The 24,514-nt window shown below is 43.3% G+C and overlaps 8 protein-coding genes across 8 annotated transcripts; 5 read left to right on the top strand and 3 right to left on the bottom strand.

The window, feature by feature from the left end:
• Window positions 1–783: 783 nt before the first annotated feature.
• PCOAH_00035980 (SICA antigen) lies at window positions 784–1,660 on the top strand (the record flags this gene model as incomplete). The annotated part of the gene is made up of 2 exons (XM_020060389.1): window positions 784–879; window positions 1,016–1,660. The coding sequence occupies 2 exons, from the start codon at window positions 784–786 to the stop codon at window positions 1,658–1,660; spliced, it is 741 nt and encodes a 246-aa protein (XP_019915584.1).
• A 63-nt stretch (window positions 1,661–1,723) lies between these two features.
• PCOAH_00035970 (Uncharacterized protein) lies at window positions 1,724–2,653 on the top strand (the record flags this gene model as incomplete). The annotated part of the gene is made up of 2 exons (XM_020060388.1): window positions 1,724–1,729; window positions 1,787–2,653. The coding sequence occupies 2 exons, from the start codon at window positions 1,724–1,726 to the stop codon at window positions 2,651–2,653; spliced, it is 873 nt and encodes a 290-aa protein (XP_019915606.1).
• Window positions 2,654–4,824: 2,171 nt separating this feature from the next.
• Window positions 4,825–5,698, top strand: PCOAH_00035960 (SICA antigen; the record flags this gene model as incomplete). Its single annotated transcript, XM_020060387.1, has 3 exons — window positions 4,825–4,836; window positions 5,127–5,516; window positions 5,543–5,698. The coding sequence occupies 3 exons, from the start codon at window positions 4,825–4,827 to the stop codon at window positions 5,696–5,698; spliced, it is 558 nt and encodes a 185-aa protein (XP_019915752.1).
• A 1,470-nt stretch (window positions 5,699–7,168) lies between these two features.
• Window positions 7,169–8,822, bottom strand: PCOAH_00035950 (Palmitoyltransferase; the record flags this gene model as incomplete). The annotated part of the gene is made up of 4 exons (XM_020060386.1): window positions 7,169–7,282; window positions 7,393–7,914; window positions 8,318–8,445; window positions 8,619–8,822. 4 exons carry the CDS (start codon window positions 8,707–8,709, stop codon window positions 7,169–7,171), a joined length of 855 nt encoding a protein of 284 aa, XP_019915906.1.
• A 3,080-nt stretch (window positions 8,823–11,902) lies between these two features.
• Window positions 11,903–17,230, top strand: PCOAH_00035940 (Uncharacterized protein; the record flags this gene model as incomplete). The annotated part of the gene is made up of 1 exon (XM_020060385.1): window positions 11,903–17,230. One exon carries the CDS (start codon window positions 11,903–11,905, stop codon window positions 17,228–17,230), a length of 5,328 nt encoding a protein of 1,775 aa, XP_019916052.1.
• Window positions 17,231–18,043: 813 nt separating this feature from the next.
• On the top strand, window positions 18,044–19,134 carry PCOAH_00035930 (50S ribosomal protein L19; the record flags this gene model as incomplete). Its single annotated transcript, XM_020060384.1, has 2 exons — window positions 18,044–18,398; window positions 18,515–19,134. Coding segments are annotated over 2 exons (975 nt in total), but the record flags the coding sequence as incomplete, so codon positions are not given.
• Window positions 19,135–19,585: 451 nt separating this feature from the next.
• On the bottom strand, window positions 19,586–21,213 carry PCOAH_00035920 (Step II splicing factor; the record flags this gene model as incomplete). Its single annotated transcript, XM_020060383.1, has 3 exons — window positions 19,586–20,763; window positions 20,914–21,015; window positions 21,144–21,213. 3 exons carry the CDS (start codon window positions 21,211–21,213, stop codon window positions 19,586–19,588), a joined length of 1,350 nt encoding a protein of 449 aa, XP_019915687.1.
• Window positions 21,214–22,350: 1,137 nt separating this feature from the next.
• PCOAH_00035910 (Uncharacterized protein) lies at window positions 22,351–23,964 on the bottom strand (the record flags this gene model as incomplete). The annotated part of the gene is made up of 1 exon (XM_020060382.1): window positions 22,351–23,964. The coding sequence occupies one exon, from the start codon at window positions 23,962–23,964 to the stop codon at window positions 22,351–22,353; it is 1,614 nt and encodes a 537-aa protein (XP_019915839.1).
• Window positions 23,965–24,514: the final 550 nt, after the last annotated feature.

The raw sequence follows: 24,514 nt of genomic DNA, 5'->3' as shown, positions 1-24,514 counted from the left end.
CTGCTGTTTTCTCTTTTATTCTAATATTTTTGCATTTGTTCGAAAAGGAAAAAAGCAAAAAATGCAAATTTGAGAGGGATATACAGGAGAGTATTTCTAACGGTACGTTAATTCAGTTGAGAACAATTTTTTCATATTACGGGTGCATTTTCCTTATTGTGGGTGAAATTGTTCCCATATTGCGAGTGAAATTTTTCACATTACAGATGAAATTTCCATTATGGCGACACTTTTGTTCCCTCCCGGTCGGTGCATGAGCATTTCTTTCTTTTTTGCGTAATTCATCTATTCGCAATGTGCTCATGACAACTTTCTATGTAAAAATTAATGTGTTTGAAAATTCTGTATTGAGTAATATTTGTTTTCTGACAATAATTTGTTTTTAGTGATTTTCCCTTTTTTTTGGTGTTAATTCTTTCGTTTATTTTTTGGTGCCAAATTGTTTGTAACATTAATTTAGAGGGTATGTATGCGGAGAATAACTTCTCACCGTGGAAAAAAAAGGAATTGTGTTCAGCTTAAGTGTAAAAGTTGTACAAAACAAAATGAAAAAAAGGAAAGAAATGGCATGACGAATGGAATATATATGTGCAATATGTACAATAAAAAGCTTTGTAGAAATGGATGAAAGGAAAAATGAGGGAAGTAAGAAACTTTGTAATTTCAGAGGAAGCAATCATAAAATGATAATACGGTCGAGAAGGAATGTGTGTTCCATATAATACTTGATAGAATGCCTGTTCTATATGATAAGTAAAGCGAATTATTTAATAATGGGTAAAAATGACTTCGAAAGATGAAGATAAAATATTTGGCCCCTTAAAGGAGAGGTGGTTAGATGTGAATGAGTTTAGGGGGATGAGCAAAAGAACAGGGGAGGTAATATAATATAGTGCGACTTATTAGTAGTTTATGAATGTGCCATTGTACTAGGTGATTTTACTTCTCCCTACTAATAGGGAGTATATGCTACACAGGGGGAACACATATATGAATGTATTATTCTATCTTACAGACACAATTATTTCGGAAAATAGGAGGTTGGGTTAATGAAATGCTAAAGGAAATGTTGAATGAAGGGAGTAAAGGAATTGCTGAAGGGCTATGCGCAGAAGTAATGGAAGAAGGAAGAAGAATGACAGAGAGCGAGTTAGAAGTATGCGCCTTTATTGTTAAAAATTTATGGGATATGAGAACAAGAAGTAAGGATCAATGTGGAAAAGGAAATATTAATGAGGACATGAAAGAATTCATACAATGTGAAGTGCTGAACATGTGGTTATATGAATACCAGAATGCGCATTGTAAAACAGCTAATAATGTTATAGGGGGTGCATTCGAAGCAATGAAAAAACTTGACGGAGAATTCAAAATGAATGCAGGATGTAAGGAATGCGCACCCAAAAGGTTGGACCTCATAGAAATAAATGGTCATCCAATGTTAGGAACTATTCTTAGTATTGTTAAGGGAGAACAGAAAGTTATGAAATTAATAGAGAAGGAACCAAAAGATCCATGTCCACAACAACAACCACATTTAACAACAGCAGCAGCAAAGGGGACGACCGCCATCACGCCAGAAGAACAGTTTGCCAATATATTAGAAGGTTGGTTAAAACAAGGAACAGTAAGTAATGAAAATGGAGCTATAATTTCGTAACTCTTAGAATAGGAGTTATAAATTTATATAAGTATTAATATATATATGTGTGTCGAAGAATAAATGAATGTACATATAGAAGAAAGGTACTCATAAGCATATTTCTATCTGCTGCTGCTGTTTTAGGATAAAGTATGGGAAGAATTAAGAACAATATGGGAAGAACTAATAGTGGAACTAAAGAAAAGTGAGGGGAATGCAATAAAGAAGTTGTGTGAAAGTGATCCCGAGGGGGAAGTTAAAATTATTCCTTGGCACAAACCAATATGTAAAACATTAATGAAAGTATTTCTCTATATGAATGGAATAAAGGAAAATAAGAAAGGTGGGTGGGAAGAGGGGAAGTTGGAAGAAGGAAAATCTTCTATGATGTGTATAATAGGGACTGTGGCCATGTTCAAATTATTTAACGAACACTGTTGGTTTAAAGATTATATGGAATATGCACCCAGGAGAATAGCAAAATTAAGGGAAGAGGAAGGAATTAATCAGGGGTATGGGAAATGTGCATGGCTGGACTTTGATTCTCTGAAAATAGGGACAGAACTGTTCGGAGGAACAATAGTAGAGTGGATTAAGAAGGAACCCCCCGTAATTGCGGAACATGGAAATTTGGAACAAACGAAAGGAAAAGACTGGTGTCGAAACCAGAAGGTGCCAAAAAAAGGGAGGAGAGGGAAAAACGAAAATAGAGAAAAGCAGGAGTGGATGGAGAAAGAGGTAGTTGAGTTACAGGGAATAATGAAAGAGGAGAAGTACTTATCGGAAGTGATGGCGAAAGTACTTATGGAAGAAATGAGTAGGGATGGAAATATGAATGAAATAATGAGAAAATTGAAGGAGCGCTTGAACCGTGAAATACAAGGAAAGAAAGGAGGAACAAGGGTACAGACTAAGGGGACAGGGCCCGCACCCCCCAACTCGTCCGGTGGATCTAAATGTGACAAAATAAAGATTGACGGTGTTTCGGAGGAGGAACTAGGTATAGGATAAATTCTCCTTTTTAATGTAGACTTATATGGCACATAAATATATATGAACTGCATAATGTAAGGTGTTCTTTGCCGTGAGTCTACATGGCATAATGAATAAATAATAAAGTTTGCATTTGTATCCATGTTCATATACATGTTGCCTTTAAATTTTAATGTTTAGACATGTGGGAAGAGGAATTCACTGAATTTTTTAACACCGCCACTGATGACCACACGGGGTATGATTTTAAGGAGTACAAAGCACTATCATCTATTTGTGAGAATGAGGATGATCAACCTGAATTCGGGAAGAAAAAGGGGCACAAGGAATTTTGCCAAGACCTTGTAAAGAATTTGTTGTACATAGGGAAAAGGAAATATGACTGTGAGAGGGAGAATGAAGGAAGTGAAAAGAAGAAACAATCATGCATGAGGAAGTGTGACCTTCTGAATCTGTGGCTTCTTGGTTTAGACGATTATTGTGTTCCTAAAGAAATAGTAAGTAGCATTTTTGAGGGGGTTAACACTGTGAAAAATACTTTCCCGCATATGGGTAAGTACACAGAATGTGTCTACGGGTCAATGACTTATTTACATAATGACGATATGGATATGCTGAGTAAAATTATAAAATGGATGAAATTAAAAGCTCAGAAGAGGTGTTTTGGTCATGCTAATAAGTATGGTGTTTGTAGAATGCAGGTTAGGCAATATACTGTACAACTTCCAGGAATATCGGACAGTTCCACAGGGAAAGGAACAACGGATGCGAAGTTAAAACAGTGGAAGGGCGAATTTGATAATGCCAAAAAAGAGAAGGAGGCGGAATTGAACGAATTGAAGAAAGTCATACAACAAAACAGTCCACCACTACCCCCCGTCCCTCCAACAACTGATAGAGGAAAACCGACAGAGGGGCAACCACAACCAGCTGCCACTAAACCAGCAAATACGAAACCGGTTACACCGGGCGCACCTCCAAGTGCAGAAGGACCAGGTAAGATTGCAGAATCTTCCAACAGTAATACAAAAAGTGAAAACTGCGAACATTTGCAGAATACTCAGGATGCTGAGAGTATTGTTGCCTGCCTCAATTCTCAGGGAAATCAGACTTCTTCTGTAGATAATGTAAAGAACGACGATACTCCTGGTCCAGGTATCTGGGTAGCACGAGGTACTGAAGCAGGTTCTATTGATGTATCTGAAGGTGTCTCACCTACCATTTCCTCAGTTCTTGTGGGTCCTAGTCCCACAGATCCGGATAGTACTCAAAATCCAGATACTTTAGGTTCAGGTTCTGCTCCAGCAGCTGCGGAAGAGAAGAAAGATCTGGGTAAGGGAAATATAGACAGATTAACATTTGTGTATTTGGTTGCACACAACACTCCAGATGTTATTATTCCTGTTTATATTAAAAAAATAATTTCCTTATTCACTTTCTAGGTACAGGGACTGCTGGTGCTTCAGGTGATGGTACTTTACAAAGTATTGATGGTGCAGGTGGTGACGTGAAAACTGAACAGGAAGGTGGTCCTCAGGGAGATCCTGAGCCTGCATCCCCTGCTGCTGGCACTTCTGGTCCTTCTCAAGTTCATAACACTACAGTACAGACCACTCAGCCAGCACTACCAGGAGTACCAGCAGCACCAACGCTTGGTCCAAAATCACCATCACTAGCAACACATTCACCAAGACAAAGGAAGGTGAATGTACCATCCCTCCCTCGAGGGAAGGGGGATGGTTGGAAGGAAGGGATGTACAACCCTTCCGACCTCCTTACGCCATACCTTCCTACAATCCCTGTTGCCATCGCCACCTCTGTCATAAGTTATCTCCTTTGGAAGGTAAGTAAAAAAAACACTAATATAAGAAAAAAGGAAGAAAGGAAAAAAAAAAAAAAAAGGAAAATTAATATTAGAAGAGAAGAAGGAAAAACAAGAAAAGAAAAAACAAAAAAAAAAAAAAAACAAAAAACAAAAAACAATGTAAGGAAGGGATGTTAAGAGAAAGAAAAATAAGATTTCGCATTTTAGGGTGTGTGGAGGATTTCGCATTTATGGTTAATGTTTTCGGGTATAAGAACAACAATGTGGCCTGGTATTTAGCTGTTTTAAGGAGGGGTATGCATCTTAATTTGTGAATACGAAATTAAAGAAAAAAAAGAAGAAAAGAAAGAATAAAGGTGAATAAATGTATGAGCGGGTAAGTGTGTACGATTTCGCATTTAGGGATGTGTATGTAGGATTTCGCATTTTAGGGAGCGTGTGTGTAGGATTTCGCATTTTAGGGAGCGTGTGTGTAGGATTTCGCATTTTAGGGTGTGTTTGTGTTGGATTTCGCATTTTAGGGTGTGTGTGTAGGATTTCGCACTTTAGGGGTGTACGTGTAGGATTTCGCACTTGGGTTTGAAGTAGTAATTACTGTTGCATGAACATCATTTCACCCCTATTAAAGGAACATTTTCTCCCTTTTTTTTTTTTTTTTTTTTTAAGTATTTTGGAATGCTTGGTAAAAGAAGAAAACGTTACAGAAGGGCACGTCATGTACGTGGTCCTCCTTCCTTAGAGGAACCACTCCTTGCTTATGTGGATGACCAGGCAGATGGTCCACATGAATATACCTTAGTAAAGGAGAGAAAACCAAGATCTGCTCCAACAAAAACGAAGAGGCCAAAAAAACAGGGCGTTGATCGCCGTGCTGGTCATCGTGGTGTAGGTCGCCGCATGATTATTGATATTCATTTAGAAGTCTTAGACGAATGTCAAAAGGGGGATCTGCATTCGACGAAGGAAGACTTTTTTGAAATTTTGGTTCAAGAATTTATGGGAAGCAATTTCATACAGGAAAAAATGTTTCCTAAGGATGATGTTCCTAAGGAACAGGTTCCATGTTCAGATTCTGTGTTTAGGGAAGGAAAACTTTGTTCCTAAGGAGGATGTTCCTAAGGAGGATGTTCCTAAGGAACAGGTTCCAAGTTAAGATTCCGGGTTTAGGGAAGGATGACTTTGTTCCTAAGGAAAATGTTCCTAAGGAAAATGTTCCTAAGGAACAGGTTCCAAGTTAAGATTCCGGGTTTAGGGAGGAAGACTTTGTTCCTAAGGAAAATGTTCCTACGGTTGAGGTTCCTAAGGAACAGGTTCCATGTTCAGATTCCGGGTTTTAGGGTGTAGTAAATATTTTTCACTTTTTTTTTTTTTGTTTTGTTTTATATTAAATTTTTTACATGTTTATGTGTAGTGAATATAAGTGAAAAAGGAAAAAAAGAAAAAAATTTTTCCGCCTTGACTTCATTTTGACTTGTTTGGAATTTTTTTTTACTGAAGATCCAAAATGTTCATTAATTCCTTCTACAAGCTTCTATCTTTGTAACTTTTTTTTATTTTAATAATTTTTCCTCTTCTTATTTTAAAGTCGAATCATGGATGTTTAGAGAATGTCCAAATTGTGGAGGCCAGAAAATTCTTAAACGAAATAAATGAATTCTTGCTGCCCCATGAATGATCGGTGCAGTATATAATATATTAAGGTATATATATATATACTACAGGGCATATATACTGTTCATCACGTTTATAGGAACAATGTCTAAAAAGTTCAACTGCTACAATTATGTATAAGAATTTAAATGCATCCCTGACAAACACACGGAAAAACAAACAAGCGGACAAAAAAAAAAAAAAAAAAAAAAAGACCAACCGAACGGACAACGAACATGTGAATTTAAAATCATATATCCTAAACACTATCAACTATAGGGAAAAGCACATATGGTGAAAATTTAATTTTACAAAAAAAAAAAAAAAATTCCAAAACTGCGCCACGTAAAAATAGACTTCTCATATTTTAAATATGAAGCACTATTGCACGTGGGGAAAAGGAGAAATGCAACGGGGGGGGAGGGGATCCTTCGCGCCGCACAGGTGCACGACACAGCGCAGAACGACGCATATGCTCATCTACTAATCTACGCACCCGCACGGACACAATGCCCCCCGACTTCAGAACGCGCTTGAAAAAAAAAAAAAATTGGAATGCCTTTTTCCCCAGTAAAAGCACGCATATTTCGGTCGGCGTGGGGAAAGAGGAAGGAACACAAAAGGTACGTGCACAAAAAAGGGCAAAACGGGGGACAATTAAAAAAAAAAAAAAAAAAAAAAACACAACGCAGCAGCGCAACGGACTGCAACAACGCAACACACCAACCTTGATTGCATGGTGCAGACGGGCGGCGGAACGGAAAACGGGCAAAAGGACAAATGTAGAAAAGCACGGAAAGACTTCACAAAACAGTACGGAAACTTTTTCCCAAGCTATCAGCTCAAGTTAAATGAACGCGCTCCTCCATCATTGAAACGTCCTCCCTTGTGCATCGTTTAGCGGAATTTAAATTGAAAAAGGTGATTGTATAGGCTTCTGTGTACTCGTGTTGTCACGAGCATCCCATCGGTTCTGACCCCTTCCTGCGAGGATTCTCTGCTTCTGTTTGTTCTACATCTTCCATTTCATCTTCCTCCACTGCTTCTTCTTCCCTTCCTCAGATCATATTCTCATGTGCCACGCTGACTCTCCAGCGCACCCCGTCCCCTGCGGGTCGATTCGAAATGCAGTGGAATGGACACATCCAGCACAATATGTTGTTTCCGAACACCTGTCGAAGAGGGGGGGAGGAAGACGTGTAGGTGAGTCAGCCAAAGAGTCAAACGTGCAATAAGGAAGCAGAATAAACGCGAAATAAACGCACAATGAACGCACACCTACCTGCTTCGCGTTGTCCTCGCATCCCACGTTGTACATGTTATAGTCCTGGTTGTATATATCCATGTTTTCGATGGTAGTGGAATTCTTGGAAATCAATTTCAAGTGAAACTTGGTGAACGGAACTAAAGCGAAAATTAAAACGAACGTTAAAAATAAAACAATAGAAGCATATGTGTACTCCAGAGCCACAAAGGAAGACTTGTCGTGGAAACCATCCTCTATATATGCGTTTGCATTGTCAATGAAAATGTAGTGGAACGTCTGGACTGCTACTATAAACAGACAAATTAAGCCATAAAATAAAAGCTGTATAAAAAATCTTCGATTGAAAAAACCCACACAGTTGTTAATCCATGGACAGTGGTGGTCCATGTTCAGTACACATCTGTTACACGCTGAGCAGTGGTGTGTGCGGTCGGGTTTCCATACGTTACAGATTTTGCAGTATCGCCTTCTCTTCACGTCGTCGCCAATGTAGAAGCCCCAGTTGCGCGGCACCTTCCCGGGGTCCGTCGAGGCGCACTGCAAGGAGGTGAAAGTGTAAGTGATAGAAAGCGGGTGCGATTATAAGTAAGAAAAAGTACTAAGCAGAAATAGGCATAACTGCGCGAAGATAAGCCGAAGAACATGCAAAGGAGGGGGGGGAGAAAAAACGCGGCAACTAGCTATGGAGGCGAAATGCATGCACACACAGATCGGAGAAAAAAAAAAAAAAAAAAGTTGAAATGGTGAAAAGGGTGAGAATCTTGAAAATTGTATGAACAGTTCAGAAAAAAAAAAACACACACACACACGCAAGTGCAAGTGTAAGGCAAGTGCACACGCTATCGCAGCCGCGTAACCGCACAATCGAACAATCACACGCACGCTCGAAATGGGCTGCTTCAACGCACCAACTGGCTCTCTCTCCGTTGTAGAATTTTACTTTTATAAAACTTAGCAAAAACAGAAAAAAAAAGACGTGGAACAAGGCGGCTATTGTGAGGGAGCCACTCCTGTACGGGATGAACCAAGACCTCAGGACGATTCCCGTATACCCTATGTATATGAAGGCTGCAAGGGGTGGGGAAAAATAGGGAAAAAAAAAATAACATAGAGTAGGCGATACCGGTAGACACAACAGCGGCGTGAGGGCAAGCGATCAATATAACGCCGCTATGAGGGAGGGAGGTTCGTTGCAATATTTCTACTCCGCTACAGTGTTGCCTGCATGTTGGCGCGCTTACATAGTATGAAGAAGACGATAAATATGAATATGGAGCCACCTTTCTTTTTTTCTGTTTGTCCTTGCGAAGGCTGCATGTATTTAGGTCTCATTTTCTATGGGGATAGCTTTCTCTTCCAGGTGTGTACATTTAAGTATTTGCTTGCACAGAGGTACATGTGCGTGTGCCTCTTCACAGACGGGACGCATCAAACTGTGTGCTGCTGTTTTTCTCTCCTGTGAGAATTATCAGTCGCGCGCTGCTGTCCTCATTTGATTTTGTCGTTAGGTGAAAATGTGTTAATTCTTCATTTCAAGCTGTACACACATACAAGTGTCTTCATGCGCACACGGGTAAAAACCTATGACATGCACATGTACTTGCATGCATAAGTACAAGCATATACACATATATCTGTACTCTTTTATTTTTCAAAAATCAATGTTAGTTTTTACATTGCCGTGTTTATAGTTCTACAAAAAAAGAAGAAAAAAATTACTAATTACCATGGCTGTTTTTTTTTTTTTTTTTTTTTAATACTAATGGGTACATGCACACATGGACGTAAGGCTGTACTACTTTTTGTTGCACTTTCCTAACTTTGTATTAGTTTTTTTTTTTTTTTTTTTTTAACATGGAATAAAAGCGAACACTGGGGTAGTGTCCTCTCCGCCATTCTTTGCACACGCGCATATGTATACGTATATGTGAATACTTGCGAAGATGCATACATGCATATTCATATGGACACCGTGCACTCGCATTTCACGCTGCCCCCCCCCCCCCCCCCCCCCCCGTTGCGACGTCAACTGTGAGCGGTGATCTATCACAAAGACATTACACAATTGATGCATGCGCACACGCGTCTGCAAAGGTGGACTCCTTCTCACCAATGAACAATTTCGACATTCACAAGAGGGCCAGCAAATACATCACTCCACAATTTGCACACTGTAATGTGCAGTCACACTCACACTGGAGTCTTTTTTTTTACACACGCATGTATGCACATATACTCATACATTCATGCAAACATATGTATGTCCCCCTGTGCAGCCATACTATTTTTTCCCCCCCGTGGCACATACAAATAACTCATCGCTACTCTTCTGTACTCAAATTCACGACAACGAAAAATCAACTTTGTAAAAAGACAGGATAAAGCATCTGCATACTCTCTGCTTGGCGCACGTACATGCGTATGGTTAAGAGTTTACACCCACGTTGCGCATCCACCAAGCGCGTATCCATGCGTGTGCCCTTGCGCACGAGGGTGGGTGATCTTACCTTCTGTTTCGTACTACCGCGGACGTCAGAGGTGGACAGCCACACTCCAGCAGGAAAAGTCACCTTAAAAAAATTATGAACAGTTCATACAAAAAAAAAAAAAAAAAAAAGAAAATTCTCTGTCTTAAGACAAATGGGTACACCCTGTACAGTATACTGTCACATGTTCCTTTGCGTTTCGCTTCGTCCTAACTTCGCTGTGACTGTTTATTCGCTAGTTGGATGAGGAAAAATAAAAAGGTTGTCACAGTTTAGGGGAAATGATTTCAGTCTAATCGTGCATACGGTGTGTGCGCTCAGTTTGGGAGGCAAAACAATCGGCAAGTTGGTAAAGTGTGGGTAAAATTTTGACAAAGAGATGGAAAACAGATTGCAAAGAGGTGACAATTTTGTTGACAAAATGTTGACACCATGTTGGCAATACATTGACAAAGTGTTAACCAAATTGCTGCCAAATTACAGCCAAATAGCCGCACCCCAATTACTCCGCCTTTTTACCCATGTGCACACGCATACACACAAAGGAACGGACGAACGGGCGGCTAACAGGAAAAAAACAAAACAGGCAAAAACGCGCACTCTCGGTTAAACTGAAGAAAAAAAGGAAAAAGAACGAGCGGACAGACGCACGGACAAGAACAATGGAGAATAATCTTACCCCGGGGGGTATTAAAAAAAAAAAAAAAAAAAGCGATAGGAAAAGGGAACAAAAAATGAACAAAATAAACCACCACCACCCTCATACGCTGCTTCTCTTTGTATTCCCTTTTGCATCACCAAATTTATCGGTCACAGGAAAGTGAAACTCATTTCGATGGGCGCAAAGCCCGAAGGGTGTTTTTCCCCTTTTTCCATTCCTGTCCACCCAGGGTGTAAAATTAGAAAGTTGCACGATAGTACGCTCGCGTGGCTACCATAGTTGTGCGGGAAAGCTGACGGAGTTAACGCACCGTGCTGCTTCATCCCCCAAGGGGATCCCCGACCTTCGTCCATTTCGCATCCTCCGTATCCTTTCGCCTATTCTGCAGCCTGAACGGCTCGTCACTTGTCCGTATTCCCAGCTAGCGGTAGCCCTCTAATGGTAGCCCCTCAAAGCAACCGCTTAACATGGACGTCACTTTCTAATCATGCATGCGGGTTGCCCTATTATTAGGAAAGAAGCATCACCTAGGGGGAATTCTTGAACCAAGGGAAGAAGCCTCTAGTGGGGTGCGGTGCACCTAGGAATTCGTTCTCCTTTACACCTATAGTTCACTGCTGTCGTGTGTGCTTGTAGAGCACCACTTTCTGTGGCACTCGTTCGGCGGGGGAGAAAGCCACCCCATGGGAGTAGGTCGCATGTCTGTACACATGCACGTGCACCTGCATGTATAAATGTTTGCACGGGGCTGCAAGGAGGCACCACGTCGTGCACATTTCATAGGTCCTCACGTTAGAGTGCACGTACGTATCCTTTTTCGTGGTTACCTTTGCATGCATGCAAGGTTGCATGCCCCTGCCCTCACTTTTCCTCCTTACAGCAAAAAAAAAAAAAAAAAAAAAAAAAAAAAAACATGCTCTGATTTAACTTACTCCTGTTCGATTGGTAACACTCGGGGACGGTGCCTTAGAAAACTCGCATTCCGCCGTTTCGTGCGTTTGCATTTGGCCCGTTGTGTATCGGTTCCTTGCAGTTACTGAACAGCTACTTAGTTCCCTTTTCCCTACCAACGGAGTAGCGCAAAAAGGAACGCCTCGCGTGATGGTAGGTACGCCCCCGTTTGACTGCGTTCAAATGGAGACTAGTTTAATTTTCACCATGTGAGGCACTCCAAAGGGGAGTTGGCCAAATGACACGTAGTTGCCTATCGAGAGGGTGAAATGTGGGTAGGGGGAGGAGATAATAATTCACCCCTGGATTAGGTAGCTATTAAAAGGACGAACAGGGTGACCTGTGCTTGGCAACGTTTCCTTTTGGATCTGCTGATTCCATCTGTGTGAGGGAAAATACCACCCCCAAAAAACTCTTATGCACAAAAATGAATACCACGCCGGGCACCGAGAATGAAAAAAGGTACGAAAGGGACACAGGATTTTATCGAAAAAGGAATGCTAATGAGGACAAGGAGCACAGTGATCATAGCGAGTATAGCGATTCGTTTGTTGAGCATCTATTCAATGTGAATGGGAAAGGCCGTGGAGGGAGGAGGGGCAAGCTGTATGGACAACACCCCCAGTTTGAAAATGAGCAAGGGGACCGTAACTGTAACTGGTACGATGCGGGAACCAAACCAAATATCGTGTCAGGTGAGGAGGAGCCATACCCCGCACGGGAAGACGAAGAAGTGATGAAGTACTACTCACTCGTGAAGAGCAACAAAATGAACGATGACATTTTGCAGAGTCAAATTGATCACCTGCTAAACTTTAACAACAAAGTCGAGACGTATGAAGAAAAACAGAAGAAGTTGTTCCTGGGTTCGGCCAACGATGAGGAAATCGATCCGTGTCTCTACACCGGGGAGGACAACAAGGACGAGAAGGATGACGATGGTGCAGTTTTGTTTTCCCAATTTTTGGATGACCTAAGTAGGGTGAAAAAGTATCACCTGATAGAACGAACAGATGACCTCCCCCCAAGCAGTGATAAAAAAGGGATGAGTCAACCTGAAGGAGGTAATTCCAATGTTCCAGGTGACGACCTGGGTGGAAGTGAAATAACGCAATCGCTTAACAGCACACAGATCACCTTCAACGAAAAGAGACTCCTAAATATTTGCAACATAAATTTGAATAACATCCTTTATTTTTACCTTTGCTGCAATGAGGAGTATGCTTCACTGTGTCTGGAGGGGGGAGGGAAACTTGTCTACACGTATGATTCGTATTCCTTTGATAGACCCGAGGGGGGAACAGACGTTTCCAGTAATTCCTCGTCGGAGGGGACATCCAGGTCGAGCTCCATAAGTGACGAGGAGTTGCTGATGCTGCGGTATGATAATGCGGAGGGGAGTGACTACTCTGGGGAATGTGAGGAGGACTACGATGGGGAGGAAGAAAATTGGTATGGGGATGACCCCTTGTTCAGGAAAAAAACGCAGAAGAGGAAGAAAAAAAGGAATGCGAAGCGGAGCAGACACGGAGGGAAGGGAATCACCTCCACTGAACCAACAAAAATGAACAAAGAAGTAGAATCGTTAATGAACAAGGCGAACACCTACTATATTAGCCAAAATTTCGAAGAATGCATAACCATCCTAGAGAAGGTGATTAAGTTGGCACCCAGCTTACACGACCCTTTTCATCTCCTAGGTTTGATACACGAAAGGGAATACAAAAATGTGAAGAAGGCAATCAACTACTATTTAATTGCAGCGCATCTGTCAAGGAATGACTACCTATCCTGGTATAGCATCATTGAGTTGTGCAAAATAGACAAACAGTATAACCTCATTTTGTACTGCCTCTTCAAGGTGCTACGGATATATAGGAAAAAGATTGCCAAGCGGGAGAAGAAGCGCATTGGGGGGGGTGTCGACGGGGAAGACGATTATGAAGGGAATCACCACCGTTCCAGTGTCGACCCTGGGGACACCTTCCCCAAGGAGGATGACATGCATGATGACCATCTCGACCCGTCGAAGCAAAACGAACACACAAAGGTGACAAAAGAACAAATAAGCGACCTGGATGATTTTTCAAAGCATCTATATTTTAACATAGCCTTTACGTACCTTCTGCTGGAGGACTACAAGAACGGGTTGAAGTGGCTGCTGCTGCTACGGAACGCCTGCGGAGGGGAAGTCGACCCCATGGTGGACCTCTACGTGTGTGTCTGTCTGGTGGTGGTAAGAAACCCACAGGACAGTTACCACTTTTTAAAGCATATGTTTTTACGGGTGGTGAGGGGGAAGCGGGGGGGAGTAGCCTCATCAGGGGATAGGACACTCACCCGTTCTGAAAGCTGGTCTTACAAAGAAAAATCCATCGTCTGCTTCTTCATGCAAAGTCAGATCCTAAACGGAAAGTACGACGAATGCATTTTTGTGTACACCATGCTGGGCAGGATGAGTAACGAGCAAATCCATCTTGATATTTTCATCCAGTTTGTGAAGTCCCTCCTGATGATCGGCAATGTAGATTATGGTTACCTAAATAAGTGTTACTTTTTGCAAGTCCTTTTGGGAAACTACGTCCTGTTCGAGGATCTGATCTTCCACCTTGGTGAGTCGTACTACTCTCGGGGCATGTTCGACAGCGCCATTTATTTTTATCGACTAATCTACACCAACAGGAAGGGCGTCCTGTGCAGGGGTAACACTTCCACAGGGGAAGAGCGTTTCAGCCTAAATAATGCCCCCTCCCTATGCACCCCCAACCATGATACACCAGTTATCTACGACAACGGAGTGCACTTCCTCACCACGGTGTACAAGCTAGTGAAGTGCTACTACTACCTGGAGAATTTCCACAAGGCAGAAAAAATAATCCTTAAAATATTAAACAACGAACAGTTAGAAAAGAACAACATCGAAATAGACATAAAAACGCTCTACATAGATATACTACACAAAACGAAGAGACACAACAAGGCGATAAGTATTCTCCTCACCATTAAGCAGAAGAAGCTACGGTTCATGTGTTCCATTCCGAACCCCCTAAGTAACAAAGAGAGAGAAGTTCTTCTATTGAAAATTTTAAACAGAAAAAACAAACTTCTACTATACCTCTCTCACAATAGCTACATCATCCACATGTTCTACATATATCAGAAGAAGGACAGCGTTTTCTACAAGTACGATAATTTTTTGTCCAAGCGGGATGTGAACGATATAATTAAGCTGAGGGTTAACATTTGCTTCTGTTACTTCTGCGTTAAGTATAACTTTACTATTTTGGGATACCTCTACCTATACAACATTCTAATTTTTCTAGGTTCCAAGGGGGGGGCAGATAGTGCAATGACTAACCGATCTACCAACCGAGGAAACTGCATGACGGGGGAAAGTCAGCGCAGAAAGATCAAGGAACGTATTCAGAACCTGCACACCTACAGGGAGTACGTAGTGTTCCTCGTCACTTCTTTTCACATTTTCAAAAATAGGAAGAAGCCGGAGAGCCTGGAAATTGTGCACAAGGATTTGAAGTTGGTTGGCACGGAGTTGTTCTACAAGGAGGTGCTCATCTTCGACGTGAAACAGATGCTGGACCAGGGGGACGAGGCGAACGGATCGGTGAACACAGACACGAATTGCTATCCAAGCAGGGATCATCTTGGCGCTAAGGCGCAACTCCGCAGGCACCTACAGCGGTACACGCAGGGCGTAGAGTCCGAAATATTTAACAGCAAAATAATGGTAAAGTTTTACAAGTTCAGTTACAGCTTCTTCTACCTCCTGTACGAGATCGAGCAGGACTTCAAACGCATACACACCGCCATGGAGAAGGAAATTATAAACTTCAAAAGAAGGGGAAAAGACGTGAAGGTGGGGGAGGCGGATCCGGAGACGGTCGGATGGCGGTCTCTGTTCCTGCCGCCCGGGAATAGCAACTTGTACAGTGAGGGTAGTGAGCTGCCCAGTTTCTCCCCCATCAGGCAAGTTGCATCGTTTCGCCAAGTGGTGGATCCCACCCTCCCCCAAGAAGATCCCACAAGGGGGATAACACAATCTGCGGGGGAGCGTGCAAAGCGAAGCAAGCGGTTCTCCTTCCTCGTGACGAAGAAAAAAATGAACTTTTTTACGTTCGAAAATTATTTGGGTCTATATTTCAGTTTGCTCTTCCTTGAGGAGTGCTTCTTCATCGTGACGACGATGAACATGTATGAGGACGCCATACATATTCTGAGCATATATCTGAAAAATAGAAAGTCGAGCAAAATGAAGTTCCTCACGTATATGAAGTCGGTGAAGAAGGAGTTCCAGAAGCATCGAATCAGCAACCACTTCAATAACATAGAACTTTATTTCTTTAACAATGCCTACTCCAGTGCCATAAAGGAAGAAATGCGAAGTGAGTACAACAACTTCCGCAAGATGAATGAGCACGTCGATTGTAAGTATTTCCTTTTCCGTATTAATCTCCTCTTAAATAGGTTGTACATATCAAGTGGGAACTTTGAAAAGCAGATAAAATGCCTTAACGATGTATACATTTTTAAGCGAAAAGAAAAAGATGAATACAAGGTACTAAAGTATTACAGTGACATTGTCTTGACGGGAACCTTCTGCCAAAATTACTTATCGTCCATTTCAAAGTCTAGGTACAAGAACATTCTAATTACCTTTCGACTTTTCCTAGTTAGGACTTTACATAGTAAAAATAGCAACCCCTTTCTGATCTACCTGATCGGAAATGTGTGCAACCTTTCCTGCATGATTGTTAACTCGGTGCATGAGTACACACGCGCGTATGCCTTTCTGCTCAAAGGCAGGAAGGCCAACCGGCAGCGCCTACTGGAGTGGAAGGGGGGCGTAAAAGGGGTGAAGCAAATCAAGGGGGTAAAGACGGATGGTCAGGAGGACCAACTGACGGACTCGCAGGAGAACTCCCAACCGGATGATGAATCTGGTGACCAACTGAGTGATCAGTCCGGTCAACGTAGTGATCAGTCAATCCAACGGAGTGATGACCCCACGGACGAGCTCGAGGAGGAGCACTTCCTGTTCACGAAACTGAAGCTGTGCGCGGAGGGCAGGAAGCAAAACCAAGTGGAGGACAACTTCGAAACCGTGGCAGACGACCTGAACTTCCTTTTCAGCCTCATGACGTCCTACTTCAACTACGCCAGTGGCTACCGAGTGCAGAACAGGGAGTCGGTCCTCATGACATCCTTCTGCCTCCTAAACGATTACATAACCAAGAGGTACCAGCAGAAGGTTCTGGATAAAAAAAAAAAGTACCAAAAGTATTCTCTCTTTTATAAGCCATACAAGTATATTTACATCGCCGAAATTTTGTACAACTTAGGGAGGGCGCTGCATCAGCTGTCCTACTTCTCCGAATGCATGAAACTCTACCTAAGCGTCATCCGTTTAGTACAACGGGCTGACAAAGAAATGAAAAAAATCTGCTCCACCAACAGGTTAAATCTTAGCAGGAAATTTATTTACGAACACGTGATCAACATGAACCGTTGCATGTGCTACACGTGTCTCTACTTTGGCCACAAGGGACAAGCCACCCCGCTGCATAACCTCGCCAACTATTTCAGCAACCTAAACACCAAGTACTCCAACTTGTTTCTCCTTTTCTTCGACAAACGCCACCTGCTCTTCTCGGCCTCCTACAATTTGGGCGTCATTTTTAAGAAACTCAACAGGTTCGAGCAGGCCAAGTACGTGCAGCGCAACATCGTCTGGGATTGACCCAGCCGCAATGGAAGCAAAGATGTACCGATATGGTAACCGCGTCACCATACATTCGGGGTACACCAGTTTGTGCACCCTCCCCGCTGTTGCACTGCCTTTTTTTTTTTTTTTTTTTGTACCTATCATTCGTGGGGGGTAACCAAATACGCATAACTTGTTTACACACATGTGCATGCACTGTGAGGGGGTGGCCCTACTCCAGCTTCTTCATTTTGTGGCATTCTTCGCGTCGTATCATGCTGTTTTTTTTTTTTTTTTTTTTTTTTTTTTCGGGGGAAACTTTCCCGCACGAGAACTGTGCCCACGTGTATAAAACAAATTCCCCTTCCTTTTTTCCAACCGATGAGCTGAGGGGAAGCAACTCCCGTTCGTTTGTACAGAGCGGTGTGGCAGTTCATCGTTTAGGCACTCCAGGTGCATATACCCTCCTGGGCGACGTCCTACACATGGAGGAGTATTTTTTTTCCCCCGCCTCATGCACAGCACAAAAGGAGCTACTTTTAACGAGTTAAAGAAGGGGCAATGAAACCTTCCACACAGAACGGGAAAGCCTTGCAAAATTGGGGAATGACATTTTACCTTCACAAAATTTTGCCGCTTCTTCCTTTTAACATCTGCTCCTTTCCCACTTTTGCTTTTTCGTTTCCCCATTTTTCCATTTCGCCGCTCCGTTAAATGGTGAGAGAACAGCCTACAGTGGAATACGTTCAGGGGGTGAATTCCGGAAGAGCTGGCCCCCCGTGGAGACGCCAAGTACCCACTCCCGCTGACCAGATCACCTGAACAGCTCCGCCGCTCCTCCTCCCGCAGATAAAGAGGTACATCCGGACGAAGGTGATCACAAGCCTAAGCAAGTTCAAATGCTACAACATCGGGAACGAGTACACGGCCAGGAACTGGCCGAACGTGGACTGCATCGACCAAGAAGAAGAAAACGTGGCAAAGAAAACTGAACAGGAAAAGAGAAAAACAAAAACCATCCCCTACTACAAAAACTACATGCACGACTTTTATGGCAGACAGCTCATTCACAATTTGCACCTGCAAGAAATGAACAAAATGAAGAAGTTGCGAAATTTTAAAATGCCAAAAATCCACGCAGGGGATTTAGTGGAGGTGAAGTACGAGTTGTCTAGGTCTCAGCAGACCTTCGCCATTTTTCAGGGTGAGCACTCCAACGGGTGCACGTCACGTCATTACGCCACTGAACGGTGCATTGCTTCGTTACTTGACCACTTCGCTACACCACCTGGATACACCTTGTTGCTGCCCCCCTTGTAGGCTACTGCGTGGAGATACGCAAGAAACGGCTGGACTCCTCCTTCATCGTCAAAAACATCTTCGACGGTGTCGGCGTGGAGCAACTCATCCCCTTCTACTCCCCTAGAATTCTCTACGTTAAAATTGTAAAAAGTCTGCATAACATAAATGAGGAAAAGGCAAAAAGGTATTATCAAATCAGCAAGCCTATTACCAGGGACTACCGCTACATGTGGCAGTATAACTTCCGGGGCAAATACGAAAGGCCAAGGGGACAACATAAGCCCGGTATTAGGTCCTTAGAACCCAAAATTAGAAGACGACTAGCTAAACTGAAAAAAAAATACATGCGCAGAAGAATCGAAAGTAATCTATCGTCCTACATTTTTGGTGGTGTCTACGCACAGTACACAAGGAAGAGGACTAGACTAGTTCGTGCAGAAATTTACAGACGGATGCTTATCTACGCTCTCGATGAAGAAAACAGGAGGAAGCAAAAGCTGAACAAAAGACGGGAACGGGAAAGTTGGAATAACTTTAAAATTAATAGGACCCGCGGGGAGAATGCCTTTATGGCTCTGCCGGCCAGTCACCCTCTTGCGGGGGGTGAAACGATTACAGGTGAAGTGACCAGGAAGTGAATCTCCTTCGAGTGAATCACCCAAGGATGATCTTCCCACCTGTGGTGTGATAATATGGCCCACTTTTTGCACCATATACACGAATGGAACGCCACGATGGGTACCGGCGTGTTTCAATTGGGGTGTGTGTGGCAAAGTCACCACATGGGAGGGGTTCCGCATATGTGCAGTATGGGCAGGTAGACACACCCATCCGGCTGATCAGCGCAAGTGCACCTTCGAACGACGTTGGTACAAATTGTGCGGGTCGACTGGACAGGGCGGCCTGCGCATAGGGCAAGCAATGGACAAAAAAAAGAAAGGTAAAAAAAAATGGGCAAAAAGAAAGCCAAAAAAAGGGCAACAAAATGGCGGAAGAATAAACCGGTTCACTTTAAGCTGCCAAAATTTGCTTGGCGCACCTTAAGAAGACGATTCCCTTTCAAACGTCTTAAGTGTGTGTCCCGCCTACTCAGGAGGAGAAACACTTTTCAAATTTATTCGTGGAGCGGCAGCACCGGTACCCCCACTTCTTTTTCTCCCTATCATAGTAACTGCCAAAAACGGAAGAGTGGTCAAAGAGGTGAATATCCTCCTCGTACCTACTCATGACTTTAATTCTTTTCACTTTTGGGTCGATCTGATCCACTGGTTTATATTCTGTGTAGACCTCCGACTGAGTGAGTTCCTCCCCTAACGCTGCATCGTTAGATGCAACATTTTCACACTTGTACGTTTTTAAAATATCTTCTTCTTTTTTTTTAATGAGTTTTTTTTTTTTAGCTAAAAATTCTCTATACAGCAATTCAAGTTGTGTAGGCTGTGCATTGAAGTGCACGTTTTCTCCTCTTTTGTAGGTTTCCCATGCGAAGATTTCTAGCTTCTTCGATTCTATTGCTTCATCTGTATTGTTGTAGTAATTTTCTCCCTTGTAGTGATTGCTGTCATCGGGGAGATTTTTCCTTATGCCTGCAAATGGATCTTCTCTCATGCTCCTACTTTTAGGATCGTAGAAAGCTGAATTCAAGCTCAGGTTATACAGATACTTGGCTGTATCTTCCCTGATTCTTAAATTTCTAGCCACGTTTCTGTGTTTTTCACTGGTGTTTGCGTTGGTACTGCTCTTCTGTGGGTCCTCCACCCTGGTGGTTACCTTCGTTGCGTCGTCATCTTCCTCTGGGTCGTCACTATCGCTGCCAGATTGGTCATTAACATTGTCCCCATCTTCACCACCTGCGTCACCTGCACCGTCTGCACCACCGCTGCGCCTCTTCTTCCCCGTCGTGGCCTTCCTCTCATACTTCTGCTTCAGCTCCTCTGCTTTTCTCTTCTTTTTCTCCTCCACGATCTTCTCATATTCCTTATATACGTGTTCGAAGTGGTCCGGGTTGTAACCCACCCACCTGTCCCTATTCCCGTCGTACCCCAAGTCCTGCGTCAGACACACAAAATCATCGTCCTTCTCTCTGTTGGCAAAGTTAAGCTTCTTCTTCCTCGTTCTCTCAAGGCAGTATTTCTCCTTGTGTGTTGCACTTCCGCAGTTTTTACAAAAATCGGACACATTTTTCAGGTCCTTCACATACACCTTTTTGTTTCTTTCCTCTTCTATTTTCACCTTGTCGGTACCCTTGTACCGTTGGTGCTTCAGTCCTGCGGGGGAACGGAAAAGGGGGTTCACTCGGTTGGGCCGGCCTCCCCCAGATTGAGCCCTACTAAACTTTCCTAAGTCCTCTCAAAATTTTTTGCTCTTTTCTGCACGAGGATGCGCTTTCCACGTAAGGTGGGCACCTCCTGCCTTACCTGGTGCAGTCTGGTTCAGATACCATGGGGCTTTTATGATGTACTGGGGCATGTGGGGGTTTATGTCGTTTCCCTCTTCATCCTTCAGGGCTTCGATTTTGCCTGCGCTCAGGGGAAAACAAGGGAAAAAGGGGAAGTGGGCAAATAGAGAAACCGAAAAAGCGGACATAAAAACATGTGCGTAGATTATGCATATACGATCATACGCTTCGCGTGCCAACGGTACTTACCGGCCTTCCTGGCCTCGTTCAGCTCCTTCTCTTTCTTCTTTTCCTCCCTCGTGACATTTTTCGTATTCATTTTTTTCCTGACGTGGTTTCTGGTCTGTCCTTCCCCCCCATACGGATTATTACTTCCGCCGCGAGGAGTTCAACCGGGGGGGGATTCTCTGCAATTGCGCCTCGGAGGTGACCCACTTGGCGCACGTACATACAAAAACATTTATACGTATATGTAGGTATATGCCTACATGTATTAATTGCTCCTCCAACGGGGGGACTTCACCCAGGGGAGGAGGAATGCATTCCTTCACGCTGGCCTGCTCTTCCTACGTGCCATCCGTGGAGTTACAAAATTGCCCACTGAGATGATCACCCACTGGGAGGTTCATTTTTGCAAAACTGCTTAGATCTACGTATCCAATTTTTCCCGCTTTCTCATGCGAACGTTCTTTCCGCGTGTCGGAAAAAAAAAAAAAAAAAAAAAAAAGAACGTAGAGGAGGAGTCTCCTTTCCTCCTACAAGCTGTGCATAATAGTAGTACGTGCATGCGGGTGATGCAAGTTTACAACTTCGCATGTATATGTGCGTGCCGCTTCAGTGTTCGCAGTTAAGATTTGGAGAAGGCGTATTTTATGGAGAGTAAGCCTCACGGCAAAATGAGGCTCATTTATGGGTAACTCTCTCTCTCACCTTGTTCCCAGAAAAACAATTTCATTCGCGCGGTAAAGAGCTCCACACCTGTTAGATGAAAGGTCCGGTGGAAGAGAAAACTTCAGTTGGGCCAAGTTGGCTCTCCAAAGGGGGGCATATAAACCCCCTCCCTTATGGGTATACTATATATGCATATATGCTAACCCATTAGTGGGCTAAGAAAATGAGTGAACTCCCAAAACAAGTTTGAAATTTGTTTGTTGCGAATTGTGCTGTGCTCCCTCGCGGGCGCAGGGCAAAAATCTCACGATGGCAACAGCTGCTGAAGCCATGGGCCCTTTCGACAGAGTTAACAAAAAAAAGGAAAAAACAGAAAGTGAAAATGAAAGACGGGAAAAATAATAATCGTATGTGAGGTAAAAACAAGGACACTTCACAAGGAAGTTTTAACAGGGTAACTTCACAAAGATGTTTTAACGAGGGGATGAGAGAGACACACACACCCCTTGGGAAAACACTTCTTTCCCCCAGGTTGCAGGATGGTCCACACCACGTCCCCCCTTATTCACGTACCGTTTGTCACCTTAAGCTGCTCGAAAATAATAAGCCGGTACATATTTAAAATGAATTTCTTCGCATCTGCATCTAAAAACTTTTCAGCCTCCACGAGCATTTCCTTTGGAGCTCTCTCCTTCAAAACTTGGTCCACAAAATAGTTGCTAATTTGCCCTGTAATTTCCTTCTCCTCAGAGCCTATGTACTCTGTTATTTTTTTGCTTATCCATGGCTTTAACTTTGCTATTATATTTCCTTTCTGATTTAGTACCTTCCAGTCTATGGGGAAGCTAAATATGTCTTCTTCGCTGGAGGGAACCATCTCCAGGATTTTTTTCGAGTTTTCTATCACGTCAACCGTTTGGATGCTTTCAACGTCTTCAGCGGCTTCTATTGCTGCTTCTTCTTCTTCCGCCTCTTCCGCGTCTTTACCTTTTCCATCCAACTTCGCTAGTGGCCCCTTTTTCCTTCCAAACAACTCATCTTCATCGTTCGCGTTGAATACGTTTTTTAGACCTCTTCTGGTGGACACTCTGCTAGCCATTTCGGAGTCTGTGTTTTTTTTTTTTTTTTTTTTCTCGTTCACCTTTATGTTGATCGGTTCTGAAGCGGGTATTTTTCGCTTGCTCCTTCGCGCCTCCACGGGGGGTCTGTCCTCCGTCTCCTCCCCCGTGCAGTTCTCCACACAAGTCTTGTCCACGTTAGCGTTTTCCTCATTGTCGTTATTTGCTGCCTCGTTGGCGGTATTGCATTCTTCCTTCGCTTCCGCTTTTTCATTTGCCGTAACGCTGGCTTCCCCCCCGGTTGGCTGACCATCCAATGGCTCGTCGCCTTTCTCCTCCACCTTACCCTCACTGCTCCTGTCAAAAACGAAGGACAAGGCATTCATAAAAAAACTGCTCTTGGGCTTAGAAGCACTTGCACTATTTTTGCTCTCTTGTTGGTTCTGTGCTTTCCCCGTTTCGTCTTCTGGAAGTTGGTCCGACTTCTTCTCGGCTTCGTTCTCCCCCTCATCCGGGGCGTTTTTAGTGTCCTCCTTCGCTGCCTCTTCCCTGTCTCGGTCCAGTTGCTCCTTCCTCTTCTTGTCCTCCTCAGCCTCCCGCATCTCGTTATGGCGATCCAAATCGTCCAGCTCCTTTTCCTTCCTCCTCTTGGAGTTCCTCATTTCCCTCCTCTTCGACGTAGACAAATTAGCATTTTCCTGTTCCCCCTTTAAGTCCAATTCAATTAGTTTTGCAATATCCTTCTTTTTTATCTGCTGCAGTTTGTTCCACTCTTTGTAAGTATCATTTTTTATTTGCTCTTCCAATTCGATCCATTCCTTTTCCCTCTTCACAAAATCCTTTTCTAGTTCCTTCTCCTTGTTTATTACTTTCTGTATTCTTTCCCTTTCCCTCCAGTGTACTTTATATTCTTTGCTCACATATCTGCTTCTTCCTTCAGTCTCTTCGTTAGCAAGCTGCTTCTCTGTGCTTCGGTCCATTGCGTTGTTGTTCATCCCGTTGGGGTAACCTTTTTCAGCTTCTTCGAACTCATCTACATTTTGATGATTGGGGTAATTTTTGGCGTCTCCGTGGTGCATCAGGTGCCCGTTGGGGATTCCTTCCCTGGTTGCCAGGTCCATGCTGAGGGGCGTTCTTCCTATAAAGGAGCCTTTTCCTCTGGAGTAAAATATAGGCGATGGGACTGGATTAAATTCCTCCCCCCGGTAACCTGTCGTCACAATTCGTTTTTTAAATTCCCCCAGTACGCTCACGCATAAGCAAACACCTAACAGGAGCACAACGCTGAGGTGTGAACGTTCGATAGGGAAAAAAAACGATATGGCATTAACTGATTTTGTCTATGCCATTTCATCACTAATTAAAGGGTTTTCTCTTTTCATGGTATCGTTCCCCTTCCTCATCCACGTCAGCATCTTCTATACGTCACGACCTTGGTTCGATCTTCCTCGCCACCCGTTGGTTCTCCCTTTTGCAACACCACTTCTTCACTCTTCCGTAGTGAACGTGTTCGCCTTGCGATAAATACCCACTGGGGGGCTATACCATAATAGAAGCTTTAACCTACGCACCGTGGGTCCAAGCCTACACGTGGGAGTTACAGTGGTTCCATCACGCAATCGCGCTATCACGTCGATAAACTGTGCGCGTAACCTATTCGCAAAAAGAAGT

The sequence above is a fragment of the Plasmodium coatneyi genome, chromosome 11 (genome assembly GCF_001680005.1).
Source record: "Plasmodium coatneyi strain Hackeri chromosome 11, complete sequence".
Taxonomy (NCBI): Eukaryota; Apicomplexa; class Aconoidasida; order Haemosporida; family Plasmodiidae; genus Plasmodium; species Plasmodium coatneyi.
The sequence above is the reverse complement of the archived record's forward strand: the minus strand, read 5'-3'. Positions and strand labels throughout refer to the sequence as shown.